We start from the raw sequence: 27,730 nt of genomic DNA on the forward strand, positions 1-27,730 counted from the left end.
CCTAATTTCGTCCATATTTACAAATTTATTTCTGATTGTTCTTTCTTTTATATTTTCATCACGCACCTGTTCCACAGACAATTCATTTCCATTCACTTACTCAAGTGAGGCGTGGCATGACATAAACAGCTAGGCGACATTAATTCAAGTTATGACACCTGAGGTAGTAAGTGCCGAAGACCAGAACTATATCGTGGGACATGAATTCGTGATTCCACTACGTAAATGGCTCTCAATCGCTCTACAATACCTTACGCTATTACGCCATGGTTATTCCACACTGAATGATAAAACTGACACTTAAACACTGCCTCTTACTTATAATGAATTTCTCTCAGGCTACCAGCCATGCCAAGTGGTTGAAAGACGAGAAAATCAATCTTTGAAGAAACTGAGCACTTTTAGCATTGAGGATGAGAACAAAGCCTCGAAAGGTAAAATGCTGACATTTTATAAAAATCCAATATATACAAAACTAGCAAAAACCTAAATATCATAAATGATCAGAACGCTCATGACTACAAGTTATTTGACCTGGCAATAAACAGAAAAATGTAAATTTCTTATGCAATAGTGGGCCACCCTGTTATCAGGAGTTAATTTATGCCCTCTACATTTTTAAAACCAACAGTAACACCCACACATCATCGAAGTTCACAGGCAACGCAACAACGGCAAGCCGACAAAACAGCCAACTCCTGAGCAATCAACATCCAGTGTGGTATTACATAAATGTGATTTAGTGAAGAACTTGCCTTTTATGCTCAGTTAAAAACCATAATCTTTTAGACACTGATGACCTCATGAGGTCAAAATCCGTCTGGCATTACTGTCCTTCAAAGTGCAGACAGTTCTGTTTGTATGCATGTCTTATATTCCAATACACTACACAGTAAGCAAGGTTTTAAGATTACCTTTCAAGCACACGACATGGCTGGCAACCTAAGAATTTTAGTTTCAAGGAAATCTCCAGGTCATACTGGCACTTACTTGTTACACTCCAGTCATGATGACTTCTCCACTCACCATCAATGGCCCTGATGACTTCTGCAGTCACCATCAAGGGCCCCGGCTTCATCTGTTCCAGTCCTGAGAACAAAAATGTACCAAGTCCTGTGAAGACTAGTTGACTGGATTCCAGACATCAAATTCACACAAAGCAACTTCTGTGGTAACCACTTTGATCTCTGAATTGTTACACATTTCAGTTAATGTGCATGTTTACAGCACCTTTTCGGGTAATCATGACGTCACAGGTGGGTGATGTAATAATGGAAGAACCACTCAGCATTGATATTTCCGCTTCCAGATGGCGCATATTATAATTATTAGAATGAAGGTACACTAGAAATGAATCCTAACCTACCCAACATAAGTTAACAATCGATGCAGTCACTTTTAAGCGGTGTTCTTCCATTCCCGCCCTTTGCACAATATAACGTAAACTCATCACGCCCTAAAACGGCAAAAATCAAACATCAACTTACGTTGCAGCGTCTTAAAGGATAACCAAATGATAAAAGTGAAACCACAACGTTCAACTCACGTTCCTTACTGCAATGAATATTCTGATTTCATTACCTGGGTCTATGAAATACCGCCAAGCCAAGCCACGCCACGCAACTTCAACCACCACTCAGTAACGCTCAGAACAGACTGCGCGGCAGTAAGCGTCTTACAAGCTGACGCAATGACCAACGCAAGTTTGAAATGTAATGGAGGGGAGGGGGGAGTGCTACTAGCCATCCTGAAAGCATTCGTTTCACAACCACTAAGGAACAGAAACAAGGTTTTCATGTGTTACAGCCGCACGTACGGTGTACGTCGAACCGCAGGTGGGAAGTTAAATACCAGACATAACTTCTACGTCGAACCACACATAGCTTGTGCATCTGTAGTGTGTTCTGTGAGTGTTGTGATAATATTCTATATTAAATCACTGTGCCATTGTGAGGTAATCATAGCTATACCCATTAGCTGCTTGATGTTTTCAGTCAGTGTGTGTAGTGGTGTAACGCGATGGCGTGATATATTTTCCACCAATAGCAGCTCTCTAGTCAACCTGGTAACAACCCCCCCCCCTGCACCGCACCCAAGCCGTTTTCCCCTCACGTGGATTTCCAAGTGGCCGGCGGACAGAACCAGTTTTTCAATGTCATTACAACAGACTTCCAAACCCGTTAAGGGAAACTGTAGATTTTTATGAAATCCTTAAGTTCATTGCCACAGTCACAAAAGCTTACTATTCGTGCCCGTTCTGAGCAAGTTAAATTCCATGCCACTCCTACATTTCAAATTTCAGTTCCATTTTAATATTACCCTACCGTCAACGTTTTAGTATTCCAAAAGGTCTCTTTCATGCGAGTAATCTCATCTTTCCCATTCGTGCTAGGTGTCCCGCCCATCTCATCCTTATTTATTTTGATAAATAAGGATGATGATAATATTTGAAAACGTCAGAACCATGGAATCCCTGACTGTGCAGTTTTCTGCAGCCTCTTTGGTCCAGAAACTTTCCCAGTTTCAGAACCTGCCTCAGCTTTTGTGATTTTCCAAAGTCTCTCCAGACACAACCCGGGATATTTTTAAAAATTATTGTTACCAAGTTTTACTCTAAATTAAAATGCTTTTAATTCCTTTCTTAATGTAATGGTAAGGAAACAGTGAACGGATTCTAAAATACGTTTTTGCAGTGTTAAGAAAACCAATATAAATCCTACAATTTGAATAGATTTTTTCATTTTTTCATGAAACGACTGTCTGAGAAACCTAAGGGGCGATTTTGTGAAGTATTGACTACATATATTCCACCTCATGCTTGTCTGAAAAACTTTTTTATTCTTCTAGTGTCTTGTGACAGCGCGTTTCTGGGTTCCAGCAAACAATAATTTGGTACGGGACATTTTGTGAAAGATTGAAGCCGGAAGTATGGCGCCAGGGTGCCGGTCGCTATCTGCAATTTGTAATTTAAAACAATAGTGGCGAGAGCGAGTTGTTTTGAAGCAAATATCATGTTAGGTTCGACGTGCACGTGGAGTAGATCTGATAAGACTATTTGTTCATTGTTTGAAAGAAACAACCTTGAAACCGCTGTCGAGACACCTCTCATCTCTGTACCAGCAACGGATCATTCCAATGCTGCAACATCCCCTACAACGAAGCTGACCAGCACTTGGAAGCATCAGTACCTCTTAAAATACACAAAAACAATAATTCTGCCTGTTGTTTTTTATGGGTGCGAAACATGGTCTCTCACTCTGAGGGAGGAACACAGATTGCGGGTGTTTGAGAATCGGGTGTTGAGGAAGATATTTGGGCCTAAGAGGGAAGACGATGGGGCGTGGAGAAAACTGCATAATGATAAGCTTAAAAATCTGTACTCCTCCCCCAATATTGTCAAGGTGATTAAGTCGAGAAGAATGAGATGGGCTGGGCATGTAGCGCGCATGGATGGGACAAGAGGTGTGCACCGGGAAGCCTGAGGGGGAGAGACCGCTGGGGAGACCTAGACGTAGATGGGAGGATAATCTCAGGCGGGATCTATGGGAGATAGGAGTTGAAGGAGACTGGATTTTGTTGGCCCAGGACAGGGTCCGGTGGAGGGCTTTGGTTAATTCGGTGATGAACCTTTGTGTTCCGTAAGCCATCTGGTTGGTTGGGTCCACTATTTGGGAAGCCTGAGGGGAAGAGACCTCTGGGGAGACCTTGACGTAGATGGGAGGATGACGTCAGGCGGGATCTATGGGAGATAGGAGTTGAAGGAGACAGGGTCCGGTGGAGGGCTTTGGTTAGTGCGGTGATGAACCTTCGGTTTCCATAAGCCATCTGGTTGGTTGGGTCCACTATTTGGGAAGCCTGAGGGGGAGAGACCTCTGGGGAGACCTAGACGTAGATGGGAGGATAATCTCAGGCGGGATCTATGGGAGATAGGAGTCGAAGGAAACTGGATTTTGTTGACCCAGGACAGGGTCCGGTGGAGGGCTTTCGTTAATTCGGTGATGAACCCTCGAGTTCAGTAAGCCATCTAGTTAGTTTGGTGCGCTTAGTGAATGATTTCCAACTTTTTTATGATTTTCACATTTTTTTTTAAAATTACCTTGCTGCCGACACACCGCGCCCTTTCAGTAACGTCCTGCGGATGCAGCCAGCCCTACCAACCTATGCCCGCAGGAAAGTGGCCTCCTTCAAACGCAGCCTACGCAAACTTACGCATGACCACCCTCTTCTTGTAGCCTGCTTCAGACAATGCTTTCTCCAAGCAACCTATTCCCCTGAGCAGGTCGCTGGAAGGGGTGTGGCCTGTGCTCCACGCATTCAACAATAAAAGTATTTCCATACAATTATTACCACATTGGTTTTCCACTCACCTTACTTCTTCCGCTTCTGATGCATAAATCTCCACACTCATAGCATCTGAATTTTTTTGGTACGCTCGTCTTCATGAACAATCTCATACCTTACGAGGACTGCCAACAGAATTTCCTTTCACGCATTCGTACCAATTTATTTTCTAGGATCTTATAAATTCTCCAATACACTTTCGCATTCACTTTTCCTTAATGACACTATTCCTAATTCTGCACACCAGTAATTAATAATTTATTATGCTTTAATAATAAATTAATTTTCTTGAATTTAGCGAAGTACTTCCTACCCCAGCTTAAGCACCGTGACCAGAGAGCTAGCTACCAGAGCAGCTTAGTGCTGATACCGTAACTCAGATGCAGCCTAGTCCAATCAACATACGCCTCTCAGATCTTACAAACTTGTCATCAGACCTCTCTCTTACATAACGAAATAATATCAACCGCTTCGAACTTATATATTCTACAAGAGAATTTTTACATTCATTTCACCTTAGTTGCATCTTTATTTCTGTCTCTTTATATCAGTCATATATAACACTTCATTACATTATAAATCATCTTGTATTAATTCTGTTGTAAATGTCAGCAAATAGGTTTAATTTCCATACCAAAGTTCCATGAATTACTTCAGTCATCGTCACAGAATAAAAAGAAAACCAAGTTAAATTTATGAGTGCATCACGTTTTCCAGTGCTTTCACCCTTCAGTACATGCAATTCATTAATAACTAACTAGATGGCTTACCGAACCCGAAGGTTCATCACCGAATTGACCGAAGCCCTCCACCGGACCCTGTCCTGAGCCAACAAAATCCAGTCTCCTTCAACTCCTATCTCCCATAGATCCCGCCTGAGATTATCCTCCCATCTACGTCTAGGTCTCCCCAGCGGTCTCTTCCCCTCAGGCTTCCGGACCAATACCCGGTGCACACCTCTTGTCCCATCCATGCGCGCTACATGCCCCACCCATCTCATTCTTCAGATTTTTAAGCTCATTATTATGCAGTTTTCTCCACGCCCCATCGTCTTCTCTCCTAGACTCAAATATCCTCCTCAACACCCGATTCTCAAACACCTGCAATCTGTGTTCCTACCTCAGACTATGATACCATGTTTTGCACCCATACAAAACAACGGGCAAAATTATTGTTTTGTATATTTTAATTTTCAAGTTCTTAGAAATCAGACGGGAAGACAAAATATTATGATGAAGAAAACTGTTTTCTGGATATTATCCATCGTCCAATACTAAATAAAATCAATAAAAGCCACGATGTTTCAGAGATGGGAGTCTATCTCCGTCTTCAGGTGAAACCTAATATGTTGGGCCCAATCGATTCAGCTAACCCCTATTTTGTACTGAGAAGTAACACATATTTCCTGAATTTAATGTGCTCCTAACTTCCTCATGAGTGTCATTTTGATTTGTTATTGATGTTCCCAGATATTTGAGCTATGTAACCCTTTCAAAGGACTTATTAGCCATTCTAAGATAATTTATTGGGGGATGATATGAATGCAATAAAGAGGAACGAAGAAATTTTACTAGAGGCTAGTAGACAGGTGGGGCTAGAAGTAAATTCAGAAAAAAACTAAGTACATGTTAGTATCTCGTCGTCAGCTTACGCCAACAGCTGATGTGTCCCATTCAATTGAAAATCCTCCGGCCTATCTTGGACTTTTCTGATCGCGTATTCTAGCGCAAAGTTAAAGAGCAAGGGAGACAAAGCATCTCCTTGTTTTAGACCGTTCTTGATGAAGAATGACTCAGATACAAATTTACCTACTCAAATTTTGCTACAGGTTTCATTTAAGCACATTTTTATTAGACTCACTAGCTTCTATGGTTTACCAAATTCAATGAGAATATTGTGTTAACACTTCAGGCTTTTCTGAAACCTTTAATTAATTGATGTACTGTCCAATCTTTTCTCTAGTATCTGACAAACGCAAAAGATCCGCTCAATTGTTGATCTGTTTCGTCTGAACCCACACTGATGATCCACAAATTCATCAATAATTAACAGGAATTTGTACACGTAAATTTTCATTTTAATGGTCTTATATATGAGTTATATAAAACTGATATACTTCATTATGATCAATTGTATTTTTAATTCCATTGAATTTGGTGAAATAGTTCCTAAGATATTATATTACTGTAAAACTTTGTATAAAAAAACTCACCATTCTGCATACTCAAAGCAGCTTCCTCCCACACAGGACAACCGCTGCACCGCACTGGAATGGAAACGAGATAGCAAGATAATTAGTTATTGTAACAAGACGCTTTAATGCATAAAAGGAATATCAAGTTACAAGTGTGCGCATCAGCTTTTTCAGTACTTTCGGCATTCTCTACATATTAGCAATACATTATTCAACAATAATTAACAATAACAAATTTTTATTATTTTAATGGTCCCTTAAATTAAAATTAGAAATTAAATTCGTGGCATAACAGCTCCAGAGAGCCAAAGCTGGCTGCTGGCCTCACGTTCACATGCCTAAGCAGAGGTGAACGATCATCCAACCAGATACAAGGTGACGTGTGGTCACCACGACGAACCCCCAGCCATTGCTAGTTTTCCTGACCGGATTACGCTACTCATTGTAGCTCCCCAATTTCCTCACGATGCTGGGTTGGCACCGGTCCCATACATTGTTTTATATCTGCCCAAATAAGTTCAACGGGGTTTAAATCGGGGCGGAAGTCTCAGCACAGTATTTTGTTTATCTGCTAAAATCTGTTCAGTCACATAACATTTGTGCTTTGACTTATTTAATTTGATTACATAGCACAATTGATCTTTCAACATGTCACAAAATGGGATGTTTCTTTCCAATAGCTAGGTTTCATTTCGTCTTCTTTGAATTAGACGTCGGTGGTTTGTCTGTCTGAGTGTTGTGATAGGAGGCATTATCAATGATATGTAAGGAGTCAAGAAAATAATTGGTATAGCACTGTTAAATAGGCAGAAAATAAAAATATAACATCTTGTCTGTGTTTGCATATTGAAACTGATTGAATAAAATAAGAAGAAGAAATACCACCATTCTCATATTATTCAAGAAATATATTTAAAGCAAGCACTGTTGTTTGTTTATATAATGACTGTAGTTCAGACTGTAAAATGATTAATGAATAATTGATTAGAATGGATATGGAAGGAAGCAGTTGTAGCCTAATGTACGGTGCTACTAGCATTTGCCTAGATGAACTGAGGAAAACCACAAACAACCTCAATAAGTATAGCTAATCTCTGGACTAAGATTTGGGCCCTGGACAGCCTGTATTAAAGTTAATTATTATGTGTTATTACAAGCCTCCTGTCCAGTGTGTACCGGGGTCCTTTCCCAGGGGTAAAGCGTGGCCAGGGTGTGACACTGACCAGTCACCCTTGTCCATTGTGTATGTTAAGAGTGAGTAAGAGCTATACCCACTCTCCCCACCTGCTTGACATATAGTGGGACAGTTTTATTGTATTATTACAAATCTGAAGAGCTCAAGGAAGGGCAGTTTTTACTTGACAGACTCTTCAGAGTACTTTCATGGCTTCAAAACTTTCTATAATATTATATTCTACGTGACCTGTGAAGCTGGCATTCAAGTAATGTACTGACCAACCTCATTTTCATTCATTCGTGAAACAGAAGTGCTCCTTGCATGTGTCGCCACAATCCATTTTAACCTCAGCACAACATTTTCATATCACGAGAAATAGACTTTATTACTAAATATTTTTTCAAAAAATTAAAATATATGGGAATAATAGCAACAGATGGAAATTGCATGAATAACGAAATTAAGAATAGGTTAAATTTGGTAATGTTTGCTACCACGCAACAATCTTTTCGCTTCCCATCTACTACATAAAAACAAACTGTAATGTAACCTGCTGTTTGCTATGATTATGAAACAGAGGCAGAGGGTGTTTCAGGAAGAGAATATCTGAAACTAAGAGGGATGAAGTAACAGATCAGAGAAAATTGCACGAGATGTTCCATAATTTATATTCTTCCCCAGATGTTATTAGGATGACCAAACAAAGAATGATAAGATTGGCATGGCCTATACTGTATGTGGGAGGGGGGGGGGAGCAGGAAATGTGTAAAAAAACTTTGGTTGGTAAGCCTGAATAAAAGTAACCAATCAAAAGACTGATGCATAGATAAGATAATAATATTAGATGGCTCTTAAAGGGAGGGATCTGGCTTAAGATGGGAACCAATGGAAGGCTATTATTCTAAACATGATAATGAACCTGAAGGTTCCACAATAGGCAGGGAATTTCTTGTATACATAAATGATTATAAGCTTCTTGTGAAGGATCCTGCTACATAGAGTAAATCAGTTAGTTATTTCTTAATGTTTATTGTGAACTGACACAATTGCTGCCCCCTGTTTCTTGTCTCATTAATAATCTATGGTTTCAACTTGCATATTGCTGTCTTTAAATGCCATGTATTGTGTTACACATCTTTCTTAGCACACTACAACAATGATATACAATAGCTATATTAAAAGAGTTGTACAGTAATTTGAAGTTTTCTTTCAGGACTTCTGATTCATAAATACTGGTATAATATAGCTTGTAAATGTTGTTCATTTCCACAGAGTTGTCAATCTGCAGTCTATGCAAATCCCATGAAGAAAAACAGATGCTTTTACGTAACAGATATTTATATATTCGGGGTGTTTTGTATGTAATTTAAAGTATTTTACTGTGCAAGTACAAAATATTACCACAAAATATACGTTGCTTGGAACTTGCATTCAGACCACAGAGAGAACAAAATTACACCTGTATTCACATGGGGAACATACAGCATGTTTCCCAGATAAAATCAACTACAGAATCTACACAATAGATCGTAGGCAGAGGCTGAGAGAAACTTTATGCCGTCACACTTCCTGGTACCTGGACAATGCATCACCAGAAAGTTACCTCCGCAGTGGTTAACGTACCAGATTATATGTCCCCCCCTGAATATAATATGATACAAGACTGCAGAATCAGAAGGATATACATAAATATTCATACTTTCAAATGTTATCAACTGCTTTAAAAAAACAAACTATAAGCTACACTTACTGTGCAATATTAACAACGGAATTCTTCTTCACCATTAACAAACCCACGCCAATATCTACCGCCATTACAACTCTAGACTGCTTGCATGCTGTCACAACAGATGTCACTGCGAACTGAGCGCGCTCAATTCAAATCGTTTGAAAGATAACGTAGCCTGTTTCACCCACTTCCTCTAATACTCCTGAAATCTTCTCGGAACAAACGACGAGACTGTGTAACAGGTATCATAAGCACAGTCATGTCACAATATGCCTTTAATACACAAGCACAATTACAACAAATCATAAACTAAACCACACAACTCGCACAAGGACAGTGTTTATTACAACCAATGAGGTGCCTACACCGCAAATGGCTGTGTCCTTGGCGACCTGACCAGTTCCTGACCCTACGACTTTAAATCAATGCCTTTAAATGTTTCCATACATAGGCCAATGCGTATACATTGCGTAATTATGATATGCGAATTTACAAGCTGCTGTATTTATTTACATTGTTCCGTGGCATTAAGTACATTCTCACTTGAGCGATGAAAACGGTAGGCTGTCAGCACGAGCTTGCTGAGACCTGAAATGAATAACTGTAAAAGCCGTTCATGTAAGATTGGAAACTGCGGTGAAATATTGATAACATTAATTTCTCTATCCAACTGGCCATTTCAACTTTGGCTACTTCAAACACATGCAGACTATAGTTTCCCATCGCATGGAATTTCCTTTGTTTCTAACTCACGTAATAGAAATGAGTGATCTACGTTCTACATCACGGTTCGAACCAAAGGGACGTGCATTTATAATATTTAGTCCTATCCGTTTTCAGTATGTCACATCGCTTCTAACACTGCCATCCCCTTTAAGCGATTACAATTCACTTTTCTTGAAACACCTGTCATAGACAGCGACTCCTCTGCCATCCGATAAGCAAGATACTTTAAAGGATGAGAAATAGAAACTTCTTACAGATGGCAATGAACAAATTTCTTATCTATATAGAAACTACATTGAAAGTCCAGGAGCCAGGATAGACGCTTATAAAATGTTGAAAACCTACAAGCCATCATGAAAATTTTTGGATCCTGTGCTCGGTTTATATGCAGGCCAAATTAAGATTACAGATATTCAAGACGGTGTTAAAAGACTACAGTTGAAAAGCGAAAGCAACGCAGAACTTGAGCTGCATGGAATACAGTAAATTGTCCCTAACTCTACATGAGATTTTGATTCCTCAGTCTGTTGTTAGGGTGGCAACACTAAACCAATCCCCAGACAGAAGCTACACCTGAAGGAAATAATTAAGATGTGTTGTTTCTGTCTGCTTCGATAGCCGGATATTTGTGAGAAGAGAATTCCTATCTTTAATGCAATGCAGGGTAGGAAAAGTTTTATTTAAACATCAGAATGCAGACATTACCTTATCCAAGCGGCAATGACTGGGAGCAGTCACATTTATTGTAAGACGGAGTTTTTATTCTTGGATGAGGCATTAATGTGCCCATTAACGAAGTAACTGGATGGCTTACGGAACCAAAGCCATCCACCGGACCCTGCCTGGGTCAACAAAATCCTGTCTCCTTCAACTCCTATCTCCCAAAGATCCGCCTCAGATTATCCTCCCATCTACGTTTAGGTCTTCCCAGCAGTCTCTTCCCTCAGGCTTTCCAATCAATACCCGGTGCACACCTTTTGTCCCATCCATGCGTGCTAATGCCCCGCCAATCTCATTCATCTCGACTTAATCACCTTGACAATATTGGGGGAGGAGTACAGATTTTTAAGCTCGTCATCATGCAGTTTTCTCCATGCCCCATCGTCTTCCGTCTTAGGCCCAAATATCCTCCTCAACACCCGATTCTCAAACACCTGCAATCTGAGTTCCTCCCTCAGAGTGAGAGACCATGTTTCGCACCCATACAAAACAACAGGAAAAATATGGTTTTCTATATTTTAATCTTTAGGTTCATTGAAATCAGACAAAATATTTTGAACTGAGATCACTGTAGCTTCCCTTTATGATTTTAAAAAGAATGAGGCCTTTCTCATCTTCGTATATTTGTTAAAATTAATCATCAAGCAGAAATTTCTGCACAATGACCAATGTCTTAATCCATGATTTTCTAAAAAGCTGATCGCTGATACACCTACAATGGAAGGTGATGGTCGATGGAAGTAATAAGACACAGAGAATTTTTTCTGAATTATTGAGATATTGTAATAAGTAAAGTGAGCTGTAGTAAGAACGTAATGTACAATCAGTTTAAATAACACTTGCAATATCACACACTGGACCTGCATTCTTAAGAATTAATATCCTCCCACCTTCCTGTATTTGTAGAAAGATTAATTACCTACAGGAACTCCTGGGTCTTTGCAGTCAGTCCTGTCTGTCATCAATCAAAGTAAGTCTGCGTCGTTTCTGCACATCAGTGTTACTGCTTATTTCTTCATCCAAAGGTCGTTTATTAATGTCCATTGAATTAGACACTTTGCTGGAATCTGAAGTCTTTTGTGCTCTGGCTACAATCGCTTCATTTTCAGAATCAGAATCCGATACAATACTCCTGAGTTTATTCTTTATAATTCTATTTGAACTGCCATGTGTTTCACTCCTTTTTGTGCCAGAAATGTCATCTTTCTGAAATAGCGAGCCAAGGCTTACTTCTTCTGGTTGAGAATCAGAGTCAAATATGACATTTCTTACTTTATTTCTGGCAAGTCCACTGGAGAAGCTGCTTTCTGGATCTGGATATTCGTGTGTGTTCTTTCTCACATATCCTCCAAGATTTAGATTATGAGATTCAGAATTGTTATACTTTTTTGTATTATGTCCCTTCTTTTTCAATGTGTGACTGTTTGAAATGTCTGACCCTCTAGAGGATGTACTATTTGAAGTGTTCAGGTTCCCATCGGTGTCATTATGCCGACCATTTTTGGTATTCTCCACAAGTCTCTCACCTAAAAATTAAAGCAAGAATGAGAATTAGGCATAATTTTTAAAACTTATTCTACATAAATATGGAATTCAAACTCCAACATTACAAGACTGCCACCTGGACTAACTCTGGGGTTAATAGTTTAGTGACAAAGTATTGCGACATGGGGCTAGTTAGACTGTGCGTAAGCTGTAACACAAATCTATGAAGGTTAATACAAATATTATTATTATTTATCAATGATCCAAGGAGGCAGACACCCCTTTTTAATCCCTAAAAGCACCCATCCAATGATATCCACATACAAGCAAGAAGTGTACACCACAGTCACAAATGGAAGTAATGTTGCGATTAGAGATGTACAGTCAGAATTACAAAATGGACAGGGAACGTGAGACCCTATCCACGGCAAAGAAGTACTATGTGACTTGGCAGGAATTACTAGCCATTTAAAGACACTAGGACACTTCCAGATGACCAAGTACCTGGAGGTATAAACCATCCATTACTAAAAAGGATCAACAGTGGCAGATTCCCTAGTGACAAACCACTGTCGCTTCGGGGTACTAAGAGAGCTGTACAACAACTAGGGCTGGAACATAGAGTCTCAGTTAATGGAAGGGGCGCTGAAGCGCCTGTGGATAAGAAAACCATAAACCACCTCCTTCACCTGCAGGCAAATGACTTGGTACAAATGTGAAGATGGTTAAGCAAATAAGAAAGGTCGTTTCAACGAACCAGATTGGACGAGGATTTTTCCTCTAGCCTCTGCATCCAGACCGGCTCTGGGGCCCACCCAGCCTCCTCTACAATGGGTACCGGGGTCCTTTCCTGGGGGTAAAGCCAACCGGGGCGTGATGCTGACCACTCACCCCCATCTAGTGCCGAGGTCAAGGAAGAGAGGAGCTAAACCTCCGCTCACCCCAAACGCCTACATGGCGTATAGTAAGACAAACTTTACTTTTAGTTTTTACTGAAGTCATGTATTGTCTACTTATGACGACTGTTAATGACAAACTAAAAGGGATGTGAGATGAAGAAGCTGTGTCCTGAAGATGGCTGTCTTCTGTGATCTCTGGTGATGGAGTTAGTAAGCTCCTCAGAACACTACGTCAATTTCTTCCAGACTAAAAGGCAGAAGTCCCAGAAGGCAGCCAGCTTCATACTTGTCACTATGAATACCCGAAACCTCTCCCGCTCGTGTCCTGTTGCAACATTCGCTTCAACTGAGGAAAACATGAATAAAGGTAGCAGCTGATTCCTGACCAGGACATGATATCTCACTGAATTTTACCTTGTTAGTATCCACAGAGCAGATACAGTGAAACCTCTATCCATTGTTCCCGGATGCATCGTCCGTTTTGTTCGGTCCCGAATACATCCCATATAAAATAATGTTACATTTTCCCGCTTCTATCGTTCCTCGAACTATCGTTTTATCGCATCGATCGTTCAAAAATCTTAGTCCCGGCCCACAATTTTCCCGCAATGATCGTTTCTGAGAAATTGTAACGAAATTTACGTGATATTTTTAGAATTTAATTCCGAAAAACGCACAATGTTTTTGGAATACACAGTAGCAGTAGCCTGTTATGTCGCCCAACCAGCACAGATTCTTTTGGAATGAGGGGTGATAGTTGGAGTGAATGGCGGTGCTCATTGTCAGAAATTTTACGAGTTAAATTAGGGTGCACTCATATTTCCTTCCAGCGACGCCAGATGGCAAAAGTGAAGTCGTTCTTTTATGCGCATAATATTAGTGAACGTGACGAGGAAAACATTTTGAACGTGGAAAGTGCTCTGTTTGGTCTAAAACGTAAAGTTTCGACAAACCAGTTGTCCATTAAAGACTTTTTTGGTAAAAAGAAGTAACTTTGAAAGAGAAACATTGTTTTTTTAATGCTTTCCCGCATTCATCGTTTTTATTTCCCACCCCCGCCGAAAACGATGCATCGAGGTTTCACTGTATTCAAGTTCTTCTGCATTTATTGTTTACTCTGAATTATATGAATTGATGTAATGCTACTCACCATTATCTTGGGCTACTAAGCTACCATCCATAGCTTGATTAACGACAGCTAGCATCTTCCTCAGATCTTGAGATGTAAGATTTCCTGGAATACGCCAATACATCTCCTAGAAAGAAGAAAATAGAAATATATGATAGAAACCCATGAAGCAGAAGACAGCCATCTTCGCATTCACCATGATAAGAACCTCAAATCCTCATGAAGCAGAGAGCTTCAGACGATGATCGTTACTCAGATACAAGAAATACTCTGCCCTTTAGAGAACATTACATTGTCAAATTGAGGTTGTCTCCAAAAGAGGTAGATGTGAATTGTGCAAAAGTCAAAATAAAATGTAGGAGGCTGCAATCAAGGTGGACACTGCAAAGATTTCCTTTGCATTAATGAAAAGAGGAACTTCTTTTTTGAGTTTTGTCATGCATAAAAATGTTCTAGTTTAACAAATATTTTCTTTGTATTATTGCTATTGTAACTGTGTGTGTTGTACCCCACAACAGAAAGTTCACATTTTTTCATATCTAACAAAAGAGAATGTTGATGTATATCAGGGAAGCATGTAAAATAAAGTTATGAATACTTAAGTATTCTCTGAAAAAGTATTTGTATGTTTCAAAAGAGGTGCAGAATGGCCCGTCATGACCTGTACGTCCCATTAACAATAAATATTGTTAATAAACGATGTAAAGGTATTTATTTGTTTTTGTGTTAAAAGAAGCATTCCTTTCCTAAAAAGAGGGTATAACTTAATAGCATGGTACTTAGAACAAATGTCCGAGCGTAATGTTCAATTAACATTTCCATGCTCTGCAAGAGACCCCTCTTGTCTGGATTTATTTGGTGTTTAAGAAGATAAGTGTGTCCTGACATCTCTCAACAGTTCACCAAGTATTTGTGGCTTTTCAACAACAGAAGTATCTTTAACATTTTTTTTATTCAGTGTTCTGTCTGACGACAGGTCCATATGAACAGGATCCTTCCATCCTTTTCTCGGACTGGGACCTGTTCATATACGTTCTTGGCAGATGATCCAGAAGTGGTTTGCCATTGCCTTCTTCTGTGTGTGAATGGAGTAATTGTTGGGATGCCACAGAGGAAAACTCTGTGTTGCCTAGACCACGGCCTTGCCCAACACAAGTTATAAATTCGAACCCGAGACCCCAGGATTACAAGGCCAGCGTTCTAACCGCTAGACCACCTCATCTTATTATTATTTAGTGTTCTGTCTGACAACAGGTCCATATGAACAGGATCCTTCCATCCTTTTCTCGGACTGGGACCTGTTCATATACGTTCTTGGCAGATGATCCAGAAGTGGTTTGCCATTGCCTTCTTCTGTGTGTGAATGGAGTAATTGTTGGGATGCCACGGAGGAGAATTCCGTGTTGCCTAGACCACGGCCTTGCCCAACACAAGTTATAAATTCGGGCACCACCGGGAATCGAACCCGAGAACCCCAGGATTACAAGGCCAGCGTTCTAACCGCTAGACCACCGTGGCGGCTATCTTTAACATATATCGCACAAAAACAGGGGATTTAAACCCCATACTGTGGTCGTGTCTGCTGGACTTTAACTCTGTGGTATGCTATAGTGATGCATGAGGCAACGGGAATAATACGGGTGAAATAAAATCTGGCACAGAAAGGGCTGAAAAGACATCTTCCTGTCTTAAATGTTTCAAATAAATGAATGAAGATTTCAAGCCTACAAGCAAAATTAGTTCTCCATAACCTCACCTGTTCGTTTGAAGGAGGGACTAAGTCAAGGGCAGTCAGCAGTTTGAGAAACTGTGGTTGTTCCATGGCAGCCAACTCCTCACCAAGGGGCACCAAAGGCACAGGCTCCTCATTACCGTCTGCCTCCCTGTCAACAGCCACCTCTTCCAGTGATGACGACACCCAGCAAACAGCCTCTGTCATTCCTGCAAGTCAAGTATTGCATTATCATCTCATATTAATAATATATGAAGCTAATGTTTATCAGCGGCACAGCTCGTAATATCATCAATATATTATGATGTTCAGACAAATGGGAAAAACCATACTAACCATCCTATTGACGGTAATTACAGAGTCCCACATGAAATTGATACTTGCAACACTTCATTTTCTTGAGGATAGTGCACAGATAAAACACTGCCAACATGAACATGGAAAAAACTGTCTTGGAGGAAGTTCATAAGAAACAGTGGCAGCTAACCCTTAAGACAGAAGTAGCGGAGGGTTCTCAGAATACCATATTGCCACAGCATCATGCCATTTCGAAACTGAAGAAGATGGTGACAAGGAGTTGACATACGAGGACGAAATTTTGAATATGGAGTTCCAGGTTTAACTGCCAGTGAAGAGTGGATCTATGGTAAGAAAGCACTTCATTATGGATGTTGCAGCTATGGACATACACGTTGCATCAGTGTTGTAACACTGTTAGATGCCCACTTATACTGATGATGAAGAAGATGAAGAATAACGAGAAGGAGAAGAAAGCAAAGAAGAAGGATGAGGAAGAGGAGAAGGAAGGAGGATAAGAAGAAGAAATAGCAGGAGGAGGAGGAGAAGAAAGACAATGAGCTTTAACTGATCTAAATAAAGGATCATAATTATCTGAGCTGATTATAGATGAAAATGATGAGACGATATTGGCAAAGTCAGCCTCAGATGTAAGACTGGCACTGCCAATAGAGATGCCAGGTATGGAGGTCCAGTTACTTGTTACACATGTGCTCACCACACACACACAAACTTTCCAAAAGCAGAATTTCATATTATACATTTTTTTTTATTATTAGTGTTCTGTCTGACGACAGGTCCGTTTCCTCGGTAAATGATCCAGAAGTGGTTTGCCATTGCCTTCTTCTGTGTGTGAATGGAGTAATTGTTGGGATGCCACAGAGAAACCGGGGAAGCCCCGAAGGAAAACTCCGTGATACCTGGACCACGGCCTTGCCCAACACAAGTTATAAATCCGGGCACCACAGGGAATCGAACCCAGGACCCCAGGATTAAAAGGCCAGCGTTCTAACCGCTAGACCACCGTGGCGGTCATTATACATTACTCCCTTATAAAAAATCATGTGTAAATTCTGTTATCAGCAACTTACACAATTTATTATTCAGGGCACTTCTGTTACTGTAGCTTCAAAAAAGGAATAGAAAACAAAATTATTAAAAACATAATCCGAGGTTAATGGGCAGATACATTTGTACTAGAAAACTAACATGGAGTGCTTCTTGAGAAGCTAACAGTCACTCAGCTAGCCAAAATTTGATTAACATGTTTAGAAAAGCAAGCTATTGAATTAAATTAAATTGAAATAAACGTTTTCTGTGATAAGTTATCAATATTGTGAATGTGACTAGACTTCAAATTTAAGATATCTATTGCAGTAATATTCTCTAATCCCTGCTTTCATGTATGTCCATGAATTGAAAATATTGTCTATTGTCATAACTCAAAAGATTCCTCATCTTCTAAAGAGCCAAACACTCACTAAAAGTGGAAATGTCATAGGAAAAATGTGAGATGTATACATATAATTTGGATTATAAAAGTAGTGGCACTGAAAAAAATTCTAAAATAATGCAGCCAACAACGGAAATGACAACGTTAACCTCAGAACTTTCTCGAGAAACTGCCTTGTGGATCCCACAGCTTACGCACTGACAAAAACATAGACACAAAAAGTGGCACCGCAGAAAACTCAAGTGCCTGGCACAAGCAAAGCATCTAATTGCTAACAGTGGATTAACATGGGATAAACAGAATGGATGAAATCATAAAAAAAATTATTCTGAAAGCATTTGCACCAAACCTTGAGAGTGACATGTAGTGAAAATAAAAGTCTATAAAGAAAGAAATATACTGTTTGTGTTGAGGCATCTTTCAATCTGATGAGCTAGCATAGCTCAGTCAATATAGTGACTGGCTATAGACTCGACGATCGCAATACGATCTCCGATGGGGCCAGAGGATTTTTCCTCTAGCCTATGCATCTAGACTGGTTCTGGGGTCGACACAGCCTCCCACCCAATGGGTACCGGGGTCCTACCCAGGGGGTAAAGCTCAGCCGGGACGAGATGCTGACCACTCATCCCCGCCTAGTGCCGAGGTTAAGAATGCGTAGGAGCTATACACCCCCAAGTCCCTACATGACATATATTGGGACAGCTTTACTTTGTAATTTTCGCAACTTCCAATCTACATGCACTTTATGCGAAATTACCTGCAGTAATGACTTCATTAAGGGAGCAGATCAGGTCAGCAGATGAATGTGAGTTGGGTCTTGCATTTTTCATTCTTTTCTTGCTGTTTCCTCGCTGTTGGAGATGTATAACCTTGGAAGATGTTCTATTTGCACCACCTCCATCCAAATCAGTATTTTCATTTTCCATTTCACTGTTGTCTGAATCAGGTTCATGACTTGCAGCAGATTCCTGAACTGTGGCATAAAAATGATAAAATTTTCTATTAAACATCTCATAATATTTCCCCACTTAATGGTACCTGCACCTTGTCGTGGTGGTGGGGCTCGAGTACCTCAGTGACCCCAAGAGCTACTGGTAGGCCTCCCTAGCCAGATTGGTCGAGGGGGAGAGCTCAGACTAAGACAGGTCCCTGGTCCTCCAGGTTGGGGGTTGGTCGCAAGGGTAACAACCTTGCACCGTAAAAAGGAAGATGTTTTGAAACCTCAATCGAAGCCTTGGACAAACGGACCTAACAGAGGACCGAATGGAAGAGGAGAATTGAGGAGACCATGGACCGAATGCGGACCGGAGAGCCATAGTAGAAGAAGAAGATCTCATAATATTTAATGGAATGTCTGAATTATCACTATGTCAATTACTATTAACATATGAATATTGACCTCTAATTGCAAAATAATAACATGCATAAAGCAATTAAAAGTAATTTTGGCACAAATTTAGAACATTGAACATTATTTTCGAATGCAAGGTGGATGCAGTCTGTCTTCATTCCAGGTGTGGCTGAGAGATTTTGTATTCACTAGTGGGCCCACTTACTTTAAATTTGCTATTAATAATAACTGAAATATAGTGATAAGGTTGCTGTACATAATGTAATACATGCATTAGGTGATTAATGACCTAAAGAGACATATATGTCCCATAAAAACTGAATGTTATTGGCTGAATGCATCTGCATTGTCCTGCTATGTCATGATATTGTTAACCTTTGAAGTATGGCATTTAAATTACTGGGGTCTACGAACACGTACAGATTAAACTGGCATCTAAAAAGACTCAAAGTGCTCGATGTTACAAAATACAGTTTATTTACTGTATTCTTGAAGCTAGAAACAAAGAATAAAAAATCTTATTATTGAGAATGATCACATTTACCTACATATGAAGTTTCATAATAACCAGTCTATGTATTTGCTTGGTCTACATTTATTTTGTTTTTTTAGATCATTTTCACATGTTTTGTTAGTTTGAATTTAACTACATACTGCAGATTTAGAGTGACAGAAAATCTTGCAGTCAATTCTACTTTGCTATGAACTGCTATGTTTATTTGGTTGGCATTCATGTCCAAGATTCAGAGCAAAATGAATGCAGTCTGTCTCAGAGTTCTTTGTTGCTGGTTCTGAATAACAAATTTTTATCAACAACAGCATAGAGCAGTTGATATCAGACAAGTAAAAATGGCATCAATCATGCAGTTCCATACCTGCAATAAACACATTTAGCAGACAAACGTCACATGAACGAGTAAGCTGCCTGGAAAGGTTCGTTATGTTCTCTCCTACGTGGAACACAGGGGCCTCCTTTCAGAGATTTCTGATCTATTTTAGACATTCGGTAGGGACTCCTTGGACGAGTGATCAGCCCATCGCAAGGCCTCTACCAAAGACATGAGTGAAAAATAGGAGCTGAATTTTGCTTACCAAACATCTCATTCATGCTTGTAAGGTGCTTTTAAATGCCGTAAATCTATGACATGGGACCGCTGGCTTTACTTCCCCCCAAAGGAAGTTGTGCTATGGATTTTTATCACCCACAAACCCTGGATCCAGTGGCAAGCACGCATTCCACAGAGGGTGATTTGAGGCACAGTTAAATTCCCTTATTTTGCCATGTTAATAGCAAATTTCTGAGCTGTTGAATATGAAGTGTCATTTTGAGTATAGAAGGGGTCTTGTCCCTGTAGGAGGTTACTGCTGAGAGTCGAGGAGAGCGCAGCAAAGTAACAGTGTACCAGCAATTCTCGCTGTTTTGAAAACTTACATGTCCTAAACCAGTGGCATTCAACCTTTTTTGTTCGCATACCCCCAGATATAATCTCTCTTCAACTTTGTACCCCCAAAGTATAATTTGTATAATTCAAGTTATACATAGTAAATAATGTACATCTAAAATAAATTACATTAATTACATTACTGATTAATCATAAAATAATATTTTTTTTTAAATTTCACATACCCCCTAAGATGTCTTCGCGTACCCCAGGTTGAATACCACTGTCCTAAACCATCACTGGAGGCTGGTACATGGTAATGCAATCAGAAATTTGTGAACTGAGGGCATAACAACAAAGTCTAGTAAAAGGAAAGGCAATTCACGAGACTGCGTTATTCAAAAACCACATTAGTCAGGAACTACCTAGAAATAAATATGAACTTACCAGAGAAAGAAGTAATTGATTTCTTAACTTGTTTCTTCCTCAACTCTTTTCTGTCTTGGATCACACCCATTTGCAGTAGTTTGTCAGTGATTTGCGGTTTGGATCGACAGATTTTGAGGCGATCAATGATGCAGCGGAGCGGATCTGTTAATGTGCCAAGAATGCGAGATACTAACAAAATAATATTGTATAATGTAGTATGCAAATCAACTGTTTATATGTGGTATGAAAAGTTTAAATGCAATGTTTCTTACAGAAGACTGACTATGCCTAGTGACAGGAGGAGAATTTTACTTAAGACACTACAAGAAAATCTGGCGAAGATACACAAATGTTACAAATCGAAAACAATGAGATTCTACTCACAGAGTCAACTATTAAGACGTAACAAAAATAACAGTGTAGAGACTAAGGCATATGTGAAGAGACAAGTAAGGGTTGAGTGGATTCACATGCAGGAGTGCTTACGGAATGTTACAGAAGGACAGAGAAGGCTTTCTCTGTATGCTGCAAAGTCAAACATTTAAAGACTAAGAAAGAGAAGTGTTTACACTTACCATTACTAATCTTGAACTGTTCATAAAGTTCTTTAAGCTGTTCCTCTTCTTCATCTGCCCATACTTCTGATCGTTGGAAATTTCTAGGCTTGCAACGACTCTAGAATTCACAAAAAATAGTCAACAGGATTTATGTAACAATAGTGGGCAGCTTGGGTTATGATCATGTCCACCACAGTGAGATTATGTTGTGTTTCTATATTTTGTCTTTCTGGCAATGTGAAATGCATATAAAATTTCTGTCAGGCACTTCATTTCACAATGTGCGTTCTCAAAAAGGGAAATAGTAACACTAAAAGTTTAGCCTACACATCACTACTGCGTCCGATTCTGGAATATGGGGTGGCGTGCTGGGATACTTACAGGGAGGGACAGATAAATGAGTTAGAACGGGTGCAAAAGAAAGCATGTAAATTTGCATATCATAGGAGAGATTCAAACTGGGAAACCCTGGCACAGCGTAGAAAGATAGCACGTATATGTGCTCTCTTCAAAGCGTACACGGGCATGGAAAGCTATAGGTGACAGATTGCAAAGGCCATACTATCTGAGCAGGGTCGATCATATTCGGAAAGTTAGGAGCAGAAAGCAAAGAACAGATATCGGGAAATATTCCTTTGTAAATAGGACCATCCAACTCTGGAACCAGCTACCCGCTGAGGTTTTAGGGACTCTCTCCTGTAAACCAAGTGCTTTTAGGAAGAAGGTTAGAAAAGTGATAAATGAGGTGAAGTGAAGGGAATACATGGGCGGGTGCAGTGAAGGGGGGTAAATTGGGGTGAGGATGGAAAGGCTTCATAAGTGTAGTGAAGTGAAGAGAAGGTCCTGATGAAATGGGAGTGCATCAGTTCATGACGTATGTAATTCATTACTGTTACTGTCTTATGTCTAGTTGGTATTAATTTTTAAGTTACCTACTTTAGGTTATCTGTTGTGTTTAAATACGAGGTGTGTCCCAAAAGTAAGTTTCCCTGGGGCCGTTTACAGAAACAAAACACAATTTCATGGAAATATTTATTGCAACAGATACAGCAAGTGTCCAGCTATTTTTCAACATATTCGCCACCGGAATTGAGACATTGGTCATACCGTGGGACCAACTTTTGAATACCTGTGTCGTAGAAGTCTGCCGCCTGGGATTGGAACCACTGTGTGACAACCATCTCCGCCTCTCTGTCATTCTCAAAACGCTGACGCTGACCGGACAGGAATTTCTTGAGGTGTAGGAAAAGATGGAAATCACTGGGAGCGAGGTCCGGGCTGTAGGGTGAATGATTAAACACCTCCCAGCTGAACTCCTGCAGGAGACTTGCTGTCCGTCGAACCGTGTGCGGCCTAGCGTTATCACTGACCGCACTTCACAGTCGGCGGGAGCTGGAATAAGAACCTCCATCTTCAACAGCTGCAACGATGCTACTGTGAGAACGCGGGAAGTACCGTTAGTGCATGCGTCATGCTACGTCATTGCTCTATCACGTACGCACAGTCGCTTCGCGCAATATAAGGTTTGCTAGCTGTGGGACGAGTGGGAAACTTACTTTTGGGACGCGCCTCGTACTTGTGCCTTATGGTTTTGTAATCTTATGAGTTGTTTTATTTTGAGTGTGTTGTTTTGTTTTGTTGTGTCTTATGTTTTTTTGGGTCTTATTGTTTTGTTGTGTCTTATTGTAGCACCACTGCCACTGGGTAAAAACCCATTTGCAGTTAATAATAAATAAAATAAAAATAAAATAAATGTAAAGGAGGATAAAAGCCATGTTGTTGTTCAAACCTAAAATGTCATCCTCGGAGAAACTGCAGTGCAAACTAACCTTAGTTACCACATTATAGCCTAACTCACGCAACTTCTTGCTCACACTTCGATGAGATCGAGAGTCATTTATTAGGTGCTGGAGGATCCAAGCCACCACATCTGAAATGTAAAGGAAAAACATACATGCCTAAATCTTATCAACTGTATCAGTGAACATTATCAAAACTCATGCTGAAAGGCTTGCTGTTTTTATAATTTCAAGTTTGAAATCAAGAGAAGGTAATACAGATTCTTCATTTCTTCTTATGAAAACCACCACAGAGATAGGTAATACACATAGGAATGCTGTATGTTAATATTCAGGCACAGAAAATTTAGAAAGCAGTTTAGATAAACATCTTCATTGCTACTGTGTCAAAAACCCCTCAAGAACAGTTGGGAGTGGGTTGATGTTTCGCATGGATGCGCTGTGTGTATCGTCAGAAACTGCATAATGGAATGTTGTGTCAACATCAAGTTTTGTGCAGAGCTGGGGAAAAGCCCCACTGATACACATTATATGTTAAAAATTATCCCGACTGAAAGACAAACTGCAGAATGGCAATCACACAGCTCACCATTCCAGGACAGAAACACACAAAAAGAACTTCCTCAATGAGCTCTCTGTTAAAAAAACTGCTCAGTTTCTGAAGTTGAGTATGTTCCAAGATAGATGAAAGAACTATTAACAGGGCCATTCACTTAAGGGGACACCTCTTCAAATTCAGAAAACTAAATACCCCCACTTTGCAGTTGGTGCCACCATGGAACAGAAACAGCCTCACATATCCTAAGTGACTGTGAGGCCTTGGCTGAATAACAATTTTGTCATCTGGGTAGATATTTCTTGAGACCAGGAGACAATCAAAATATCTCATTAGAAAGCATACTGTACTCTGCTTTAGGTACAAGGCTACAAGTGAATTAAAAGAACGAAGATGCATAAAAGATCAATCAATGGTCACATAGCATAGCAGTGTCCACCACTTTTACGAACATACACACGTACAGCTACAGAACTGATATGATCAATGATATAATCACCTGTTCCACCGCCAGAGCCGTCCTGTTCTGCCTTGTTTGTGAATTCCTGATATAAGCGACGAAGCTCCTCTTCTTCATCTTCACCCCACGCTTGTTTCGCTGAATGTGTCCTGCAAAAATCATCAGATCATCTGACACCGATTCTTGGTTTATTACAAGCACTTCTTCACCTGCATGGGTTATGTATTGTCAAATGAAAGCATCATTTTGGATGATTAAGTGGAAAGGATTGAAAGTGGCTGTAGCCTATTTTAAAACACCATTCCAATATTCACATTCACAGAAGGTACAGAAACATCATCAATAAATGCTGACATTAATGTTTAAAACTGAATACAGTTCACAACATACTCACTTCTCCTGGTAACTGCCATAGCCTTGCTCAATGTCATAAGCATCCCGAGATGTCTTCCAAAACAGCAGCTCCAAGTAAACCTTGCTATTAGTACTGGCTACTTCTGTGAATTTGTACACAACAAAAACTGCAAATTTGGCCAGTTCCTGTGGAAAATAATATTTTTTTTTTTTTGGAAATTTGGTAGACAACAAATATTTTGATTGAAAGGGGGGAGGGGGGGGAAGAGAGGACAGATAAAAAAAATACAATGAACCAGGACACTTAGAATATCTCAAATTTTGGGCTAGTGTGTTGGGGGAGTGAAAGGAGAAAATTCAGACATCACTGTCCTGGGCTGTAACATAACAGTAGTGGGTAATTTAATTTAACTGCACACATAACCTCAACAGCCAAACCATATAGTGGGAAATTAGCAACCAGCAGAAACTATCCGGTCACCATTGGTGACATGGAAGAAGTATTTTTGAAGCACTGGTGATACTAATCTAAAGTGTGGGGGTCATATCTGAGTAAATCGGAAACACATTCATTATCTAAAACAGCTATGTTAACTATTGGCACAGTTGAGTGAATAAGAAAGAAAGGAACGAACGTGGTGCTTCTGCACAGTGGGATGGCTGTGCTGTGGTGTAGCCAGAAAATATCCTCCATGTACAATTCCAATGCTGTTAGAATATCTTGATAAAAAAAAATTTACAACCACCATCTTACCAATTACTTATGCTTAAATATTTTTAAAAAAATATTCTTGCCATATATTTTCAAGCACAACTTCAACAAATCACTCAATACGCTATTTCCATACTTCTATTTAAAACTCACCACATTTCCTACTTATAAATATCCACTCCATAATAATCTTCTGAATTTAGTAAAATCATGTATCAAAAATGGTTTTATAAACCCTGAGAAGAGCATAACAAGCACTACAAGACACTTGTGAAAAGAGAGTGTCTAAGGAGGTTGGAGCTGGAGTTCTGCAGCACATGATTCAGAACTAGAAACATTATCATAGCACAGTTCAATGTGTTTTTCAGTAGCATTCAGTGCACAAATCTTGAAAATACAGTCCATTAAGTAAATAGTACCAGTGCTGTGTATTATGCAGAGATGCGTCCTTCAACTAGGAAAGGTAGCATGGCTGCTAGAAAGACATAATGGTTCTGGTTTATGCCACATACAGTAAAACCTCTCTTAAGTTGGACACTTGGGGTTCCACGAAAGTGTGTCCAACTTACAGAGGTGTCTAAGATATAGAGAAAGAGATAAATCAGATTGTGGCCTAATGACAATATAATCTATTTACGTACATACACTAACTACTGTAGGCTTACTTGAATTAAGAATTAATGACAATAGTATTAATAATAATCTTTTGAAGCTCACTCCCATGCATTGCACATTACACCCCAGCCTCAATAACATTTTCTAAAGTTTATTCCACAAATTTTCGCTTCCCCGTCGCAAGAAGAAAAATTCCATTTCTGTTAACGCAGTCTGAACTCAAATGAAAGCACAGTGCTGATCGAGTTAAAGCTGTGTCTTCTGCAAAACTGTAGTCCAGTTAAGGGTTCAGCAAAAGAATAGTTAAACACTTGCAATGCATTCCAATGACGGGTTCAATGTCCATAAGACAATCCTCTAGAGAGGAGGCATTCATCAGTCAGAAATTCAAAATAACAAAATATGTAACTGAAAAAGTTTCCCTGAAAAGCATCTAAGTTAAGTGCATGAACCTGTCCAACTTACAACAAAAGGGGTGTCCAAGATATAGGGTATTGTGGACATGTAAAAGTGTCCAATATAAAGGGGTGTCCAGGATGTAGGGGTGTTTTACTGTATATAGTTTGACAAGTCAGAAATCCACAGTCTAAAGACACATTATAATATGGCAGTCAGGACTGGGGACCTCAAACTGAAACCTTGTACTCCTGACAAGCAGAAACTTAGGAGATGGGATCACCAGATGAACCAAAGGCTTCCTGCAGGTTAGAGCTAAGAGCAAGGGTTCTTATTTAAATACCTGAATGGAACGCAATTATACTTCCGCACTCACCTTATGCTTCTCCTGTTTAGAATCAAGAATACGCTGGAATGTACGAAAGAGGGATGCCTGGAATAGCAAGGCTGGCAGTTTGCAATCCCACGCTATCCTGTGCAACATCTTCGCGATGCAGTGATTAGTGTGGGTTAAATTTTTATCAAACTGCTTCAATAGTAGGCTGCAGGCTTGCACAACTCGATAATGAGCACACCTGAGTGAAACACAAAGCACAAGTTTGGTATAAATTTTGACACTTTGTTGCAATTGATGTATTTTCCATCATAAATAATAGTGTACGATTAGGAGGTGTTGGTATAGGAACTATGACACTGGGATTAAAGACAAAGATTAACAGACAACTGACACTACCGGCACCATTTGAAAGGTCTAACTTTGAATTCTGGAAAATGTACCTCTTGTTAAGAGATGCATACACTTATTTGCCTTGTGTTGTCATTGTAGTAATATATGTAAACAGCTGATAACCAAACCCATGAAACTTAACATTGCAGATGAGATACTGCTCCATATTCACATGGTCCCACATTAAAATCCTAACTGAGTTTTCTGTGATTTTACTCAGTTCCTGAAGCCAAATATACCTTAAATTCACACAACAAATAAATAAATCCACACAGCTCTCTAGTCCAGCTGATAAGTAACATTCCCCCCGCACCGCACCAGAAACAACTTCCCTCAGCAGGGTTTTTCTCGTGATCTGTGGACAGTACACATACCCACCGGTCAGAGCTGTGAAAAGAGATATGGAAGGCTGAAATATGTGAAAACTTAAATGAAAGATTGAAATGTGTGAAAATTTTAAAACCTTGACAATGTGTTTATTTGAATAGGACAAGTGAATATGAAAAA

General features: G+C 39.7%; 2 protein-coding genes across 5 annotated transcripts in view; both read right to left on the reverse strand.

Moving 5' to 3' along the window:
* LOC110840135 (kelch-like protein 10) overlaps positions 1 to 9,566 on the reverse strand; it is a 47,015-nt gene extending 37,449 nt beyond the window's left edge. For 2 of the 3 annotated variants that reach the window (XM_087352942.1, XM_087352939.1), the window contains exons 1-2: positions 1,582 to 1,671; positions 991 to 1,089 (exon numbers count right to left, since the gene is read on the reverse strand). The gene's annotated coding sequence lies outside the window, so the exon portion shown is untranslated. Of the gene's footprint in view, positions 1 to 990; positions 1,090 to 1,581; positions 1,672 to 6,553; positions 6,608 to 9,462 lie in introns of those variants that run through there. The other variant, XM_087352940.1, reaches the window with a different exon arrangement.
* A 1,884-nt stretch (positions 9,567 to 11,450) lies between these two features.
* Positions 11,451 to 27,730, reverse strand: part of timeout (circadian regulator timeout) — a 71,195-nt gene continuing 54,915 nt past the window's right edge. For both annotated transcript variants that reach the window (XM_022068071.2, XM_022068069.2), the window contains 10 exons: positions 26,873 to 27,071; positions 24,814 to 24,959; positions 24,459 to 24,568; positions 23,434 to 23,534; positions 21,623 to 21,722; positions 21,066 to 21,209; positions 18,643 to 18,858; positions 16,157 to 16,341; positions 14,422 to 14,527; positions 11,451 to 12,413 (listed from right to left, as the gene is read on the reverse strand). In XM_022068071.2, the coding sequence (XP_021923763.2) occupies positions 11,833 to 12,413; positions 14,422 to 14,527; positions 16,157 to 16,341; positions 18,643 to 18,858; positions 21,066 to 21,209; positions 21,623 to 21,722; positions 23,434 to 23,534; positions 24,459 to 24,568; positions 24,814 to 24,959; positions 26,873 to 27,071 (1,888 nt within the window). In that variant the 3' untranslated portion in view covers positions 11,451 to 11,832. The remainder of the gene's footprint in view (positions 12,414 to 14,421; positions 14,528 to 16,156; positions 16,342 to 18,642; positions 18,859 to 21,065; positions 21,210 to 21,622; positions 21,723 to 23,433; positions 23,535 to 24,458; positions 24,569 to 24,813; positions 24,960 to 26,872; positions 27,072 to 27,730) is intronic.

Source organism: Zootermopsis nevadensis, unplaced genomic scaffold (genome assembly GCF_977971745.1).
Source record: "Zootermopsis nevadensis isolate Lab colony 2312 unplaced genomic scaffold, Znev_1.0 Znev_ptg000021l, whole genome shotgun sequence".
In the NCBI taxonomy this organism is placed as follows: domain Eukaryota; kingdom Metazoa; phylum Arthropoda; class Insecta; order Blattodea; family Termopsidae; genus Zootermopsis; species Zootermopsis nevadensis.